Here is a 13,072-nt window from a genome sequence, read left to right on the forward strand (position 1 = left end):
TGCACATGGTCTTCTGCCGTCCTCGACTGCGTTTTCCTTCTCTTGGTACCCATTCTGTAACCCTAATGGTCCAACGGTTACCTAACCTGCGCATTACATGACCTGCCCAGCTCCGTTTTTTTCTCTTAATGTCAATTAGACTATCGGCTATACCCGTTTCCTCTCTGATCCAATGTAGAAACAAGTATTAGTAAATTATTTATGGCGCTCTGCAGCTTGACAGTACATTTCTAAGGTCTTGAGGATTCGAACATATACTTCACACAAAAATATGAGAAGAGATGACTAGTCGAAAATTTCACGTCAGTGCTCTTACCATACATGACCGAGTTGTTAATCGACACACATGCGCTAACTTCCCGCTTACTTTATTCAAGAGGAGCAGCAATGAAGAAATAACAAAAAAAAATTTAATTTTTTTTTTTTCGTATGCAACTACCATTCTTCGGAAACTTCACGCACTTTTCGGTATGATGTTCGTTTCTAAACTCTTTCACGCCAATTTGGACCACTGGGTCCGAATAGACCATTTCGAAATAGACAACTTGGGTCATTGGGTACGTGAATTGTACGTGAATTGTACGAGAATAGACGACTTGAGTCACTGGATATGTGCTACTGGGTTATGTGCCCGAAAAGACCACTTAGGCCACTAGGGTACGTGCAACTGGGCACGTGACACTAGGTTATAGGAACTTTGTTGGTCAACTTCTCCAGAATGACTATGTGCTACCGGGTGAGTGCCCGAATGAACAAGCAGAGCAAGAGCTAAGAAGCGACAATTGTGATCAAGGGCACACGAATCTTTGGCCTGGCTTTAGTTTCGGATGACACGGTAAATTTAAATTGGCAGATATTGATACGCGCGCTGTCACCGACAGCGGTCTTTGCGAAATCGTCTCGTGCATAAGCCTTGCAGTAGACTGGTTGATTATTTTATTTTGCGGAGCGCTTTTATATGACGATAACACACCGATGTAATCATTCCACTGGTGGTGTTGTCCAACGAATCGTTGCAAGCTGGAGGTTTTAAAAAATGCGCGTAAACATTGATTGTAAGACTTGGAGATCGACTTTAAAAGCGCACTACAGCCCTTACCTGTCCATCAGATCTTACAGCAGAAGTCTTGAAGACATTTACTACAAGCTGTACAGAAGACGTCTAATTTGGAGCTTAACTTAGCACTAGCTAGGCCAAGCTGAGTTAATACGAGTCTGGAACGCTTGTAGCCAACTTTTGCTTCCTGGGAAGACGAAAGAAAATGCTATTTGTCCAGTTCTATTACATATTTAGAAAAAGAGAAACCACTGACATTAACCTTGACAACGACGTGAGCGGTCGAAAAGTTTCGTTTTCGCTCGACTCTTGCGCCGTCCGCGCTTTCGCGTTTCAGTAGTTTTGTTATCGCGTTGTGCTGCGCTGGTTTTACTGGCTCGCGAAACTCGCACAAACTGCAAGTAGGAGAAAATTCTACTTCCATGTGATATCGCGGGACGCCTGAACGGTCCACGCCACTTGACCAAAAGCAGCTGCAGCGGCGAATCCACCGCACTGCCTTGGCTCGATTTCTCCATGGCCGTGCGTTTGCGTTTTGTGCAAAACACTGTACCGCCGTCTGACGGGCGCCATTTTACTCACCAACGGCAGCAAAGGGCAGTGATGGCCTAAGCAACGTCATCACTCCCCGGTTAGGTGACGGGAGATTTGAATTGCCGATAAAGGTATTCGGTCCCTTCAAATACAATTTTCTCGTAAACTTGTTTTCTTTGCACGAAACAAGCATTACGAGGTTTCTGGAATGGTATTTAAACAGTCTACGTGGTTTAGTATTTGCCTTTAGCGTCCCTTTAAGTCGACGCCGTATTTTGCAGCGCTCTCTAAAATCGCACTCCCGAAAGTGCAAACTGCAAACTGCCAAGCAGTTTGAAGTAAGCGTGGATATCCTGTTCTCCCTAGGAATAATGTGAAGCCATTTTTCACGCAAACTCATGAAATGATACGCCGGGAAATCAATTTCATGAAACCAAACGCCGAGACGTCGGCGTTGAGTGTCTCACTTACATTGCGGCACGCAGCAATAAGGCATGATGACTGCAGTCTTCGTTCGACACCACAAGTAGGATTCACATTTAAGAGAGCTTAAATTGATGCATAAATGGCAGATAAAAGGCGCAGGAACTGCGAGCGTAAAGAGCCGCCATTCAACAAAAGAAATCCTGCGATGAAGTATACCCATCAACTCGAAATCTTTCACAAACAAACTGATGTGAAGCATCACGTCTGCTAACTCCCAACTGTTTTTGCAATATTGGCAAAGCGCGTTTGAGAACAGTGTAAACTACTTTCGAAAACTTTAAAACATGTTTCACTACATTTCTTATCACTTACCGAGGTTTCGTTTCTTTATTCCAACATTCAAACAAGAAATGTCGCATAGCCTCTCGTCTGCTCGGCTCCGCGCAACGCACTTCCCGCAGCCGACGTCGTCTGCTCCGCAACTGCCCCGCCGCGCTTTGGGTGGCATAGTCACGCGCCGCCCCTGCCGCCTCCAGGACTTCGAGAAGGTAACATTAAGGTCCCTAGATAAAACGAGTGAAACTTGTTTTATGCAGGGACTTTAGGTAACATATGCCATGGAAATCTCAGAGGCCCCAGCACGTGATCTAGGTCGCAGGCGTGCGCCATAAGCGGCGCTCTATTTCGCGGTAAAGGCCTTTATTTCGCGGTAGAGTTACTGTATTTACTCCCCATATACGGTAACTCTATTTGACGGAGACGAGGAAAGGGGGCTGTGGGGGCACGGAACCGGGTTTATAGGACCGCGCGACAGGCATTTATAGTAAAGGAGGCATGTATAAGTCAGCAAAGACGGGAACACAAAGTACGGTGACGACGGCGCGCCGTGAAGTTTCCGCGTCAGCTCGCCGTGACGTGTTGAATTTTTGACGGCCTCTTTCTCGGGCCAAGTTCTTTTGTTATCGGCAAATATGGACTAAGTTGCATTCTAAAACGAAGATTAACTTCGAAAGTTTCAATATCTTTTACTGAGCCCCACAACGGCCCAAACAACAACAACAAAAACAACAACAACAACAACAACAAATACTTTGAAATCCGAGAAGTCTTCGGACGTAACATGCACCAGCGGTGGGAGTTCTTGCGCGAAATTTGACCTTCATTTTCTGTCCTAATAATCGGTCTACCACCACGAAATTAACGAAAACAGTTTTAAGATAATTAAATCGAGGGTTTTAACGCCCCGAAACTGTCATCATCATCATCAAGCTGGTTACGCCCACTGCAGGGCAAAGGCCTCTCCCATACTTCTCCAACTATCCCGGTCATGTACTAATTGTGGCCATGTTGTCCCTGCAAACTTCTTAATCTCATCCGCCCACTTAACTTTCTGCCGCCCCCTGCTACGCTTCCCTTCCCTTGGAATCCAGTCCGTAACCCTTAATGACCATCGGTTATCTTCCCTCCTCATTACCATGTCCGGCCCATGCCCATTTTTTTCTTGATTTCAACTAAGATGTCATTTACCCGCGTTTGTTCCCTCACCCAATCTGCTCTTTTCTTGTCCCTTAAAGTTACACCCATAATTCTCCTTTCCATAGCTCGTTGCGTCGTCCTCAATTTCAGCACAACCCTTTTCGTAAGCCTCCAGGTTTCTGCCCCATACGTGAGTACTGGTAAGACACAGCTGTTATACACTTTTCTCTTGAGGGATAGTGGCAACCTGCTGTTCACGATTTGAGAATGCCTGCCAAACGCCCCCCAGTCCATTCTTATTCTTCTGGTTATTTCAGGCCCATGATCCGGATCCGTGGTCACTACCTGCCCCAAGTAGATGTATTCCCTTACCACTTCCAGTGCCTCGCTACCTATCGTAAACTGCTGTTCTCTTCAGAGACTGTTAAACATTATTTTAGTTTTCTGTAGATTAATTTTCAGACCCACCCTTCTGCTTTGCCTCTCCAGGTCAGTGAGCATGCATTTCAATTGGTCTCCTGAGTTACTAAGCAAGGCAATATCATCAGCGAATCTCAAGTTGCTAAGGTATTCTCCATCAACTTTTTATCCCTAATTCTTCCCACTCCAGGTCTCTGAATACCTCCTGTAAACATGCTGTGAATGGCATTGGACAGAGCGTCAATTCTGAGGAACGTCGTAGTGGAGACATAAATTTTGACCATCTGGATATCCTTAATGGGAACCTCCTATCAAAATACAGCCACCGCGGCCAGGAATCGAACCGGCGACCTCATACGCAGCAAGTGAACATCATAGCCACTCAGCGTCCGCGGCGGATATGTATTTACAGAATACTGTATCTTTGTCTAAACCAGAGCTATGGAGTGCAGCGGTGGAACCCCTTTTTTTCGTACCCGCTCCATTCCGAAGAGTAGAGATAACCGTAATTCCACTCCTTTCAGACTCCTTGGAATGGCGAGGGTTGGACCGTTCCCATTCCTAGAGTGGCTAAGCTGGTGCAACCCATTCCTTAAATTCCAGTAATTTTGAAAAGCTTTCTTTATAGTTTACTGCTTGCGCTATATAGAGGGCGTCCCAGCTAACTTTAGCCAGAGCTTAAAAGTATGCGAATGCCACGCAGGTGGTTAGAACCAAGGTAATGTTTCCCGTCGCTTGGAGGTACTCAAATTATTTTTTTTTAATTCCGCTTAATTACATTAGTCCTACTTAATTAATCAACTTCCCTAAAATTATAATTACATGAAAAGTGTCAATTAGAAAATTGTAGAGCGACACGAAAAACTCCCGATACAGCTTTCTGTTGCACAATACGTGCTATAACAGAAGTGTTTTTCCGAGAGTGAATTAGAAGCCCGCAAATGCACGCAAAATTGCCGCGCGACTGGCCGCTCGAGCCGCTTTGCGTGTACTCGCGGGCTTCTTTCACACTCGGAAAAACACTATCACGAAGCACGTATTGAGCAACAGAAAGCTGTAGCGGGAGCTTTTCATGTTGCTCTACAATTTCCTTTGTTACCCACGATGGAGTTTTCGTCCCCCAAGGCTTGGATGCGGCTTGCGTCCTCTAAGCTAAAGCTATCCCTAGCGCGCGCAGTCCAAATATACGGCATTCTACCTACACCCATCTGCGCCGGCGTATCCGACATACTTTCGACGCCATGATGGCACCTTCTAGACGAGTCTTCACGGTATGCCCTTGAGGAGTGCTAAAGCCTCCGGTCGCTCGGACGCCTTTGGCTTGTCATAGCTTTGACGACGTTCAGCTACAGCTCTTCAAAACCCACGCTGAAGTGCCTAAAAATGTAAGGCCTACAAAACGAGCCTGTATGTGAAGTGCGAAAGGCAACGCGAAACTGAAAGCGTTTTGATCAGCGCCACGTTCGGCGCGGCAACCGCGATAACCCGCCTTCGGCAACGTTTTAGGGCGTCTCGACAGCGCGGTCGTTAACTGCCGCTTTTATGGACGGCGAACCTCGCAACGGCCGCACAACTGCGTGCGTCCAGCGTCCAGCCCACGCCTGTTACTGCTACTTCGCAAAACTGTCAGCGCCGCGAACAGGAAGATACGTTTGCCCGACGGGCCTTGTATGGCTAGACCACCTTACAAATTCATGTCCATTCACCTGTGAATGCTGCACTTTGCCTGCAGCCACGTGGTTCTAAATGCTTAAAATTAAAGAATTAGCTTTGAAAGAATGCCAGGCCACCTAGCCCAAAGCTCAAAACTAACACTTCAAAATAATGTATATTGGTGCCACCTCTTTGCCTATCAATGGCAACTTTTGCGTTGCCATTACTACATGCATTTTGTAACCCTATTCCAAGCCTTGTACATGTGCAAAACTAACTTCAACAACATGCACTTCTAAGAGTTAAGCATCAAACTTTGTTCCCCTAATATGCACTCAAAAACTCCATATGGAAGTCTGCCTTTTTGACAATATCCCTGCATAGAATAACTACAAGGGCGGACCTGTATAGTCCTCTGGAACATTTTGTTTCCTTTTCTGGTCTACACCTAACCTTGCATGCACACAGAGCCAGGGGAAGAGTGGACACTGCACGCTCAAATTTGTCAGTGCATTAATTTCTTTGCACAACCAACTTGATCCAAACAGCCCATTATTTAGGAACGCTGCTCATTTGATAAAAACCGCCATTTTGCATGTTATGCCCGTTTCATGCAAGTTGTTTTGCAAGGTGGCCATAGTGTTCTAAGAAATATGGCAAGAAATTGGTAGTAAACACTGCCAAAAATGCAGCCTTACACTAGCCAATGATGGTAAAGTTTCAGTTGCTCTCATTTTCAATGAGATGCGGACCTGAACGAAAACTCTGGTCCCGGCATTTCCTCTATTCTGTTTGTATCTCTGATCCAGGCGACCTGGAAATTTCAGCGTGCAAAAGGCCTCACCGATGAGACTTTATGAACTAGAATAATGCCTTCCAAATTAAGATTACTTGAAGGCAAACAAGTCTGCAAACCCGCATCAAGTGAAAGTTTTTACCAGTGACATTGAAAAAAAGATGTTCAATCCTCATACACATGCAATCCAATCAGTGATGCTGAACCAGTGATGCCCATAAGACTGACTACGGCAAACCATTGATTTTGTAGTGTCTTGCAAATTCCTTTCATTAAATGACAAGTAAAATGCTTTGGGGATCAGTCAACATAAGATGCTAAACTTATGCAGAAGCCCTAACTACATGGCATGAGACATGATGTGGTCCATCTGCAACTGTAAGGATCTTTAGTAATAGTAAGGATCGTCCCGTCTGAATACACTCAAGACACCAGCCTGCTACTAAGACCAGAAAAATGCACAAAAGTTTCATCCCTTATTCCGTCACTTCGTTTATTGTAAATATGTCGAAGCTCACAACTCAAACAGCGAGCAGATCCGACATCAGTGAAAAATAGATTTGAATGATTCGCTGACCAGCCTTGTGAAGCATTGATGGCATCACAATAACTCCAAGCTCATTTCATGACTTCCGCACTTTTCTAAGCAAAACAATGTTCCTTATAAAAATCCTATAAAGTACAAAAACATCTGTAAAAAAGACAATGTCATATGCAGCTCGAAAAAAAAAATGCAGTGATCAGGTACATCTACCTTAATTCTATTTTCTTTTCTTTCGTGTCTCTTTCCAATATGTCCTGCTGATATTGCAATGGCACAATCTAATTCGAACTGCATACTGCTGGGTTCTTACAAAAGCAAAATAAACAAATCACTTATGAAAATTTGCCATTCACAGGCATAGCCTTAAGTTCAGATCAAGATTGGAAAGTTGCTTGAACTTTCTGGAGCAGAGCATCGCATGTCTTCTTTGCATCTCCAAGAAGCATGTTTGTGTTCTCCTTGTAGAAGATTGGGTTGTCGACGGCTGCGTAGCCCACACCTAGACTCCTCTTCATAACAATCACCTATGTGAAGGAGAAAAAAGATATATACAGTAATCAAAGAGTGTTTAGTAAATATTGTGCTTTTATACTATACTCAAACCTCGATACAGCGAAGTTGTATTTGCAGTGAAAAACTTTTGTTAATTCGAGGTGATAAGGTTTCAGCAAGAAATACAACTTCACAATTTCCCACAGCATTCCTGGTGGATAGTATCTTGCTAGTAAGCACAGACAAGCAAATGGCAAGATGGTCGCGGCATAATAGTGAGGTTATGAGTGCTGGCGCGTGTGGTACAGATCATGCAGAGAGCAATGCATCGACCTGGCTCACGGTGTCCGAGATTTGCGTGTTGCGTTGCGCGGTGCCATGAATCTTGGTCGCCATGGCTGATCACGCTTAGTGCCCGCAGCTGGCGCCCACAAATGTTTAAAAAAGTAATACGGATATTTTGTACAGAGCAAAAATGAGGAAGCCATAGTTCTGCCAGAAAAGCAATGCGTTGACGGTGATAACAAAGAGACAACTACATGAAGTAAGGTTAGCAGTTATATTGGTGGTACGTGCACTCAGGAAAGCTTAGCAGATCTCACTCGATGACCACAAACTCGCTGTCGTAAGGCGAGCAACATGTCTTGAAAACTTGAGATTACACGACCGCCAGCGCTGGAGGAGTAGGAAGCCAATGTGCATCAAGGCACCAACTGTCTCGACTCTGCCTCTGCACTTGTCGCGGAGAGATCACCTCCGAGATACGGTGTGTGGCCCACATATGGGCGCGTGCGCTAGGAGGCAGATAGGCACCGTATTCCTACCCCTCCACCCAGCCCCGAACCACGTGTTTGATCACGTTACCACGTGTTCACTGCCTCCACATGCCTCTTGCACTGAAGGAATTGTCACCTCTCGTGTTTCTCCGAGCACTGCGAGATCACGCATGCACTGCAGTCTCCGCAAGTTTACAAACGCGACAAATGGTGCAGCGGTGTTTCCATGTCATGGTGTGCGAGCTTTGACAGCATTTTTGGCACTCTAACATTTTTATGCGGAAGGATGCTTGAAATAAATTTTGCCTCGGCTGACTTTTTATAGCTTTTTGCTAGGTTTACTAGGCATGTCGAACAAAATGAATGGCATAAAGGCTAACATGTTAGCACATAGCAACAAGGGGATGCCCAACAATGACGATGATGGACACTAACTCTGCATAAGTTTCCATATTGTGAAGGCATACCTACAGGTTCTTTTTTCTAATTATGACAACTGGAGGCATGCTAATTTGTTATAAGAATAAGATGCATATTATGATATGAGTTTACATAATATTGTTCCTTTGAACCCATACAAATTGAAATTGCATTGCGCATTAGAATTGGGTAAATATGGAATGCACACAGGGTCGTGAAGGCCCTGACATCCAGGAAAAGGTCTAGCCACTATACCTTCTTAGAGTTCCAGACTCTCAAAACTGGCATTCCAGCGATTATAGAGTTCGGGTCCTCCTCAGCTGCAGAATTGACGGTGTCATTAGCACCGATGACCAGGACAAGGTCTGTCTTGGGAAAGTCTTCGTTGATCTCGTCCATTTCCAAGACAATATCATAGGGCACACCAGCTTCGGCTAGAAGGACATTCAATTGACCTGGCATGCGGCCTGCATAAACACATATATTTAATATCGGCACATCGTGAGCAACAAATTAAGTGACAGCACATCAATGCAAAATCATGACCAGCCTGCCCCCAAGGGTGGACAGTGGACTCACACTAAAGACGGAATTGTTAATTTCAAGTATAGCGCACGACATGGATCGGCAACACGAAAGTATGCGGCATATAGGCACACCACAGATTAAGACATTCGTGTCCCAGTTCAGTGTCACTTGGTCACATCACACTTAATGTGCAGAATCAATCACAATAACATCGACCGATGTTTAGGACATGCCGGATAATTCGGATGCCTTCACGGCACAGCCGAGTACCCCATAGAGATAAATGTACAGTAGACTTCCGTTGACTTGACTCGGGCTAATTTGGTCTTTTTGGTTAAATCGATCTCTGCCAAAGGTACCCATGCAGGGGCCCATGCATTTCTATGAGCTCGAACTTATGCTATTTTGATCCTAAAATTGGCCTTCGTTGGATAACTTGCACTTGACCAATCCGCACGCATGCACTTTACCCCTGTAGTGACCCCAATAGCGACCCTTTTGTGGCAGCGTCTGTCTCGGTGGAGCTCACGGGACAATGAATGTGTTAAACACATGTCATTTCTCGCTGAAGACTCCTGTTTTCAGTCTCCCCTGGGAAGATTTTTCAAGCAATAACCATAGCTCACGTCCAATTGTGGCATTTACATGATTCTAACACAGGCCAACTCCCCTTTTTTTTGCCCGCGAGAAAAATTGGGCTGAAAATTGCCTGTTTAGTGCAATTGAACAATAAAAAAAACAAAAAAAAAACGTCTTTGCAGCATTTGTATGCTTTAGGGCATAACACAGACACATTGCAGCGAGGTTTACTTTAGAAAAACCAGCCGCCAATGTGCAACAGATATTTAGACCTTTTTTTCTTGCTATATAATCGGGTGCGCTTTACATTTCTACTTTGCTTAGGAGCCTTAATGTCATTTCTATGTTAGTTTTCTACTTTGGACACATAGTAAGTGGGCACACGGGTATTCACTGGTATTTTTGAAAAATGATTATTGTACATCTAATGGATAATTAAAAAAAGTATCAGGAGAATACCGCCACATGAATTGGCAATTTACTTTAACAATTTTTTCTGCATCTTGTTTAATTCGACCTGCCGGATAATTTGATCAATTTTGTCAGTCCCGTCAAGGTCGAATGAAGAGAAGTCAACTGTGCTTCATTGTGGCAAAAGTCCGTTGTCTCGGACTTTTGTAATCACAGGGTTCAACTGTATATGCTTTATTTATTCCTTTGCCCTTTCTTATGTTTTCAACTCACTATAAAAAATATTTGTGCTCAACTTAGCTACAATAACTGCACATGGTCACTCAATGAAATGCTGAAAGTGCCAACAAACAGCTGGTCCGGCAAGCGAAAGCAGCATGGCCACAGCACAATGTTCATACTTTTCAGATGTCAACCACAGCCTACCCTTGGCAAAGATATCGAGGCCACTACCATAAACACTCTAATATACTCCTGTTTCAGGAACTCTCTGCGGAGCCTTAAAGGCTAGGGTTCACACCAGCCAATTGGTAACAAAAGCCTGTAGCATGCTCAAATGATGGTAAGAAGGCATGCCTATTATGCTCTACTGATCTCCCATTCAGCCAACTTGGAACGGAGGGCAATCTGAGCTGGACAGAGGAGAAGCCCTTCTTCAGGTTCTCCATGCCAGTCAGCTGATGCGATCCGTAGATTTTGCTGTACTGCACGGAGTTGGAGAGATGGAAGTACAACCTTGCTCCAGGTTCCAACTTGCACCATGATGATACTCGTGCCAGACGCCAACAACAGAATCTTCATGCAGGGAGGAAGGCCCATAACTGTCACTTAAACAATTTCTGGCCTTCTTATATCTCTCGTTTTGATGTCACTCCATTGAAGGTTCTGGCGAAATGCCAAGGTGTGTGGATCAGGCTCAAGACTCACCAGCAACAGGGTGAATGCCAAAGCGCACATTCTTGCCAGCTGCCTGCAGAGTCTTTACCATCTCGGCCAGTGGGTACTGGGCCTTGGCAACACAGAGGCCATATCCTGGCGTGATGATGATGTCCTTGGCATCACGGATCATAGCTACAGCCTCATCGACATTGCACTCGGTGTGAGTGCCTGTAATGGCCATCGGCTTGCCTCCACCAGTGCTTGAGGTGCCATAGCCGCCGAGAATGACATTTGGAAGTGATCGGTTCATAGCCTGCGCCGCAAGATTTAAAGAGACAGCCCTTGGTAAGCGATGCAGTTGTGCACAAACAACACCACAAAAGAGGAACTGAAGCCTTATTTATAAAGACACTCACTGGCAAGGCGTTATCATTTAGAGGTGCAAACATTCAGAACTATTTAACTTACTGATGCACAAAAATGTTGCATTAATAAATTTTTATAACACGATTTTTGCCTGCAAGCCCAACATCATTAAAGCTACTGATCGGTTGAAGATTGATTTAATGATTGATGAGGTCCTAAAGCAACACATGTACTTCGAGAGATGCTGTAGTAAATGGCTTCAAATTAATTTTGACCACCTAAGGTTGTTTAACGTAAGTACAAAGCATGGTACATAAACATTTTTCCATTTTTCCCTATTAGAATGTAATTGCTGCAGTCAAGAATTGCACGCAGGACCTCGTATTCAGCAGCAGAATGAGGGGCTCAACCATGTGTGTTATGTAAAGCTACTGTTAGAAACACGTAAAAATGCACAGTGCAGCTTAAGAATGAGGCCAAACAATTTCCAAGAAAGGTAAAGGTATTAAATACATGAACGCACTGACCTTGCACATAATGTAGGAGAGGATGGCACCAGACGAACCAATGAGGGCACCCACAATGGTCATGAGATTGTTGTTGAGCATAAAGCCTTCGGCGCAGAGCGCCCAGCCAGAGTAACTGTTTAGCACAGTGATCACCACAGGCATGTCAGCACCTGGAAAGCAATGCACACATGACAAAATGTAATGCCTTCTTATGAATTTTGCATAGTTGGTAAGGATTCATAATGCATAGAAGGGGTAAAGAGTGCAGACACGGACACGAGAGAAGTGGACAACACGAACGCTGTGTTGCCCACTTCTCTTCTCTCGTGTCCGTGTCTGCACGCCTTACCCCTTTTTTGCATTATGAAGTTTATTGACCATGGTTCTGGACCGATAATATGGTTTGGCCATTGACGCTACGCAGTTATATTTCCGTACTTTATGACAACTCCCTGCATAGGAACTTCATACTTCAATAGCAACATAGGGAAAGGGGGAGAGAAATATAGAGAGTATAGATTTCTCAAGACAGACTGTGCTAAGACAAATTGTTTCTCACATCCAATAGCTTTAGCATATTTCTGATAAACTGACCTTGATGCAAGACCAATTTTTAAGGTCTCTTGTGGCTTCCTTAATAAAAGGAAGTCCAATGCAAATAGTAAAATGGTGAAATCAAGCAGAACCTTTATGTTGTGAGCAATGGCCACTGTGGGTGCTAGCTTGGGGTGTACATTATAAATGAAAATATGAACAAGGCACTAGACTTAAAGGGTTGCATGACAACACAAACCTTCCACAGCTACTTTGATGGCAGAACCTGCTTACATGCAAAAAGTTCCAACAGCCATAACTGTTATGCAATTTCACGACTAACAGGATATCCACAGAAGTAATCTGAACTGGCTGTCCCATGATTATGCTGTAGCAGCATTCATATGCACGCAAAACAGGAGGAGGGGGTGAAAAAATATGGCAGAATCCATCTACAATGACTGTCTGCCAAAGTACAATGACTGTCTGCCCACCCCCCCGCGAGCCAGGCATGTGCATTGGTGTGATGACAGCACAACGGTGGATGTGCTTTTCCCTTCTACCATCACATGTATTTGACACCCCTTCTCAACTGTTGGCCCAGTGCCAAGAATAGGTGTTTGCTTACCATACTGCAGGGCCAGGTTCAATTCCTCGTTGGAGCTATACTTT

The 13,072-nt window shown here is 44.5% G+C and overlaps 1 protein-coding gene across 1 annotated transcript in view; it reads right to left on the minus strand.

Moving 5' to 3' along the window:
* Positions 1–6,838: 6,838 nt before the first annotated feature.
* LOC126521460 (NAD(P) transhydrogenase, mitochondrial-like) overlaps positions 6,839–13,072 on the minus strand; it is a 33,541-nt gene continuing 27,307 nt past the window's right edge. The window contains exons 13-16 of the mRNA XM_050170165.3: positions 11,885–12,036; positions 11,040–11,304; positions 8,850–9,061; positions 6,839–7,430 (exon numbers count right to left, since the gene is read on the minus strand). Coding sequence (XP_050026122.1) covers positions 7,281–7,430; positions 8,850–9,061; positions 11,040–11,304; positions 11,885–12,036 — 779 coding nt within the window. The 3' untranslated portion in view covers positions 6,839–7,280. The remainder of the gene's footprint in view (positions 7,431–8,849; positions 9,062–11,039; positions 11,305–11,884; positions 12,037–13,072) is intronic.

Source organism: Dermacentor andersoni, chromosome 6 (genome assembly GCF_023375885.2).
Source record: "Dermacentor andersoni chromosome 6, qqDerAnde1_hic_scaffold, whole genome shotgun sequence".
In the NCBI taxonomy this organism is placed as follows: Eukaryota; Metazoa; Arthropoda; class Arachnida; order Ixodida; family Ixodidae; genus Dermacentor; species Dermacentor andersoni.